Source organism: Triticum urartu, chromosome 3A (assembly GCF_056163025.1).
Source record: "Triticum urartu cultivar PI428250 chromosome 3A, HENAU_Tu73, whole genome shotgun sequence".
In the NCBI taxonomy this organism is placed as follows: domain Eukaryota; kingdom Viridiplantae; phylum Streptophyta; class Magnoliopsida; order Poales; family Poaceae; genus Triticum; species Triticum urartu.
In genome coordinates, this window is record NC_141875.1 from 606,490,215 (window position 1) to 606,492,033 (window position 1,819).

At 59.5% G+C, this 1,819-nt stretch overlaps 1 protein-coding gene across 1 annotated transcript; it reads right to left on the reverse strand.

Annotated features, from left to right (window-relative positions):
* Window positions 1–1,356, reverse strand: LOC125545428 (acidic endochitinase-like). The gene has a single exon (XM_048709356.2). The coding sequence runs from the start codon at window positions 1,304–1,306 to the stop codon at window positions 239–241; it is 1,068 nt and encodes a 355-aa protein (XP_048565313.1). The 5' UTR covers window positions 1,307–1,356; the 3' UTR covers window positions 1–238.
* Window positions 1,357–1,819: the final 463 nt, after the last annotated feature.

The window sequence follows — 1,819 nt, forward strand, 5'->3', positions numbered from 1 at the left end:
TAGTGTTTTATGTCGATTTTCATAAACCTGATCAAATTTTACAAAGTTTCACTTAGAACAAAACGACCATGCACTGTGATAGAGGAAAGTGGTTCCTAGTGGTGAAGACGACCATACAGTACATTTCTGTCCGGTTATTTGTCTTTGCTCAGTATCAGGCTTGACACGTGATAGAGGACATGTTAATGGCACGTGCTCTTGATCCCTGACCCGAGCTTAGCAGTTAATTAATACCAGCTCACAGGCTGGGCTTGACCTTGTCGCTGTACCCGGTCTTCCCGTCGTAGAACCTCGACCACAGCATGATCCCACCGTACTTCTTCGACTTCTTCACCACCGGCAGCACCTTGGACACCAGGTCTGCCGCCTCCACGAACCCGCTGCCGGCGGCCTCGGGCGCCGCCGGGAGCCCCAGGAACACCTGCCTCGCCGGTATGGCCGTCCACTGCTCCCACGCGCGCGCCAGGTTGCCCACCCCGCCGTCCGTGGTGTACTGGCACGGCGGGTTGTTGTAGAACTGCACCCACACGTAGTCGAACAGGCCCGTGCCGAGCGCGCCGCCGAGCCCGCCGAGCGACGCGTCCGGGAACGGGCACTGCGGCGCCGCCGCCAGGTACACTTTCCTGTGCTCGCGCCCCTTCCCCGAATACTTCTTGAGCTCCCGCGCCAGCTCGTCCCAGTGCGCGCTCCCGCCGCTCTCGATGTCGAAGTCGACGCCGTCGAGCACCGCGTCGCCGAGGGGCCTCGTCGCGGACGTGCCGCCGAGGTAGTTCTCCCAGAGGTGCCTCGCGACCAGCCTGGCGTCCGCGCGGGACGAGAGGCCGTAGCTGCCGACGCCGCCGCCGATGGAGAGCATGACCTTGACGCCGAGGCGCTGGCAGGACCTGACGTCGGCGCCCACGCCGGTGCAGCCGTTGGACGCCGGGTCGCAGTGCCCCGCCAGGTTCAGCAGCGGCGTCTGGCCCTTGCCGAAGGTGTACAGGAAGGCCACGTTGACGAACCTGTAGTTCCCGCTCGCGCACGTCTGCGCCAGCGTGCCTTCGTTGCCGTTCTGGCCCCAGTAGATCGCGACGCCGCCTGCGCGCGCAGCTCCGGCGGCCAGTCCGGCCAATGACGCCACGGAGATCAGCAGCACCGCCGGCAACAGCTCGCTCGCCATCATGATTTCTCGGCGGTGCCGATGAAGCGATGATAGCCGAACGTGAGAGCTGTGCGGTCGAAGGTTCATGGTCTCTGTAACTCTATATGTAGGTGAATCCATGGAGGTCTGCAGAGTCTGTGACTGTTCTGCCGCGCCGCCGGGCATGAGTGAGTGGCGAGTATTCTGAGCTTATCATCGTGTGAGAGCAGCTTCCACTTCGCTCGACGCCCACTTCCCCGAATACCTTCTGAACTTTGCTTTGATTTGCAGAAAGATTCAGTGCGAGAGATAGGGGTGCACTTCAGTTAAGGCCACAATGCGCTCCCACTAGCTGCTAGCACATTTCCACGAGCCGTGCGAGGTTGACCGAATTGTTCGTTCAAAAGTGTAGGCGGCGGCTCGTTGCAACCGATCCATAATTCCCCTTTTGAACGGATGCAAAGTACTCCCTCTGTCCGTTTTTCCGACAAATAATTCCGGACGAAGAGAGTACCCAGCTCGAGCTACCTCAGCCATGATCGAGGTTAGCCCAAGACCCTCCACACTTCCTTCACCCTTTGGCAGCTGAAAATAATGTGCACTACGTCTTTATGGTCTTGATGATATACTAGGCATCCACTCTGCACCTATCTTCGCGGCCCTTTGTTGATGACGGATCGTTAAGGTAGGGAGAGACCT

Bases quoted from the DNA above. Each gene is read 5' to 3' on its own strand.
- LOC125545428 (XM_048709356.2), bottom strand. From the start codon at position 1,306: ATGCCCGGCGGCGCGGCAGAACAGTCACAGACTCTGCAGACCTCCATG.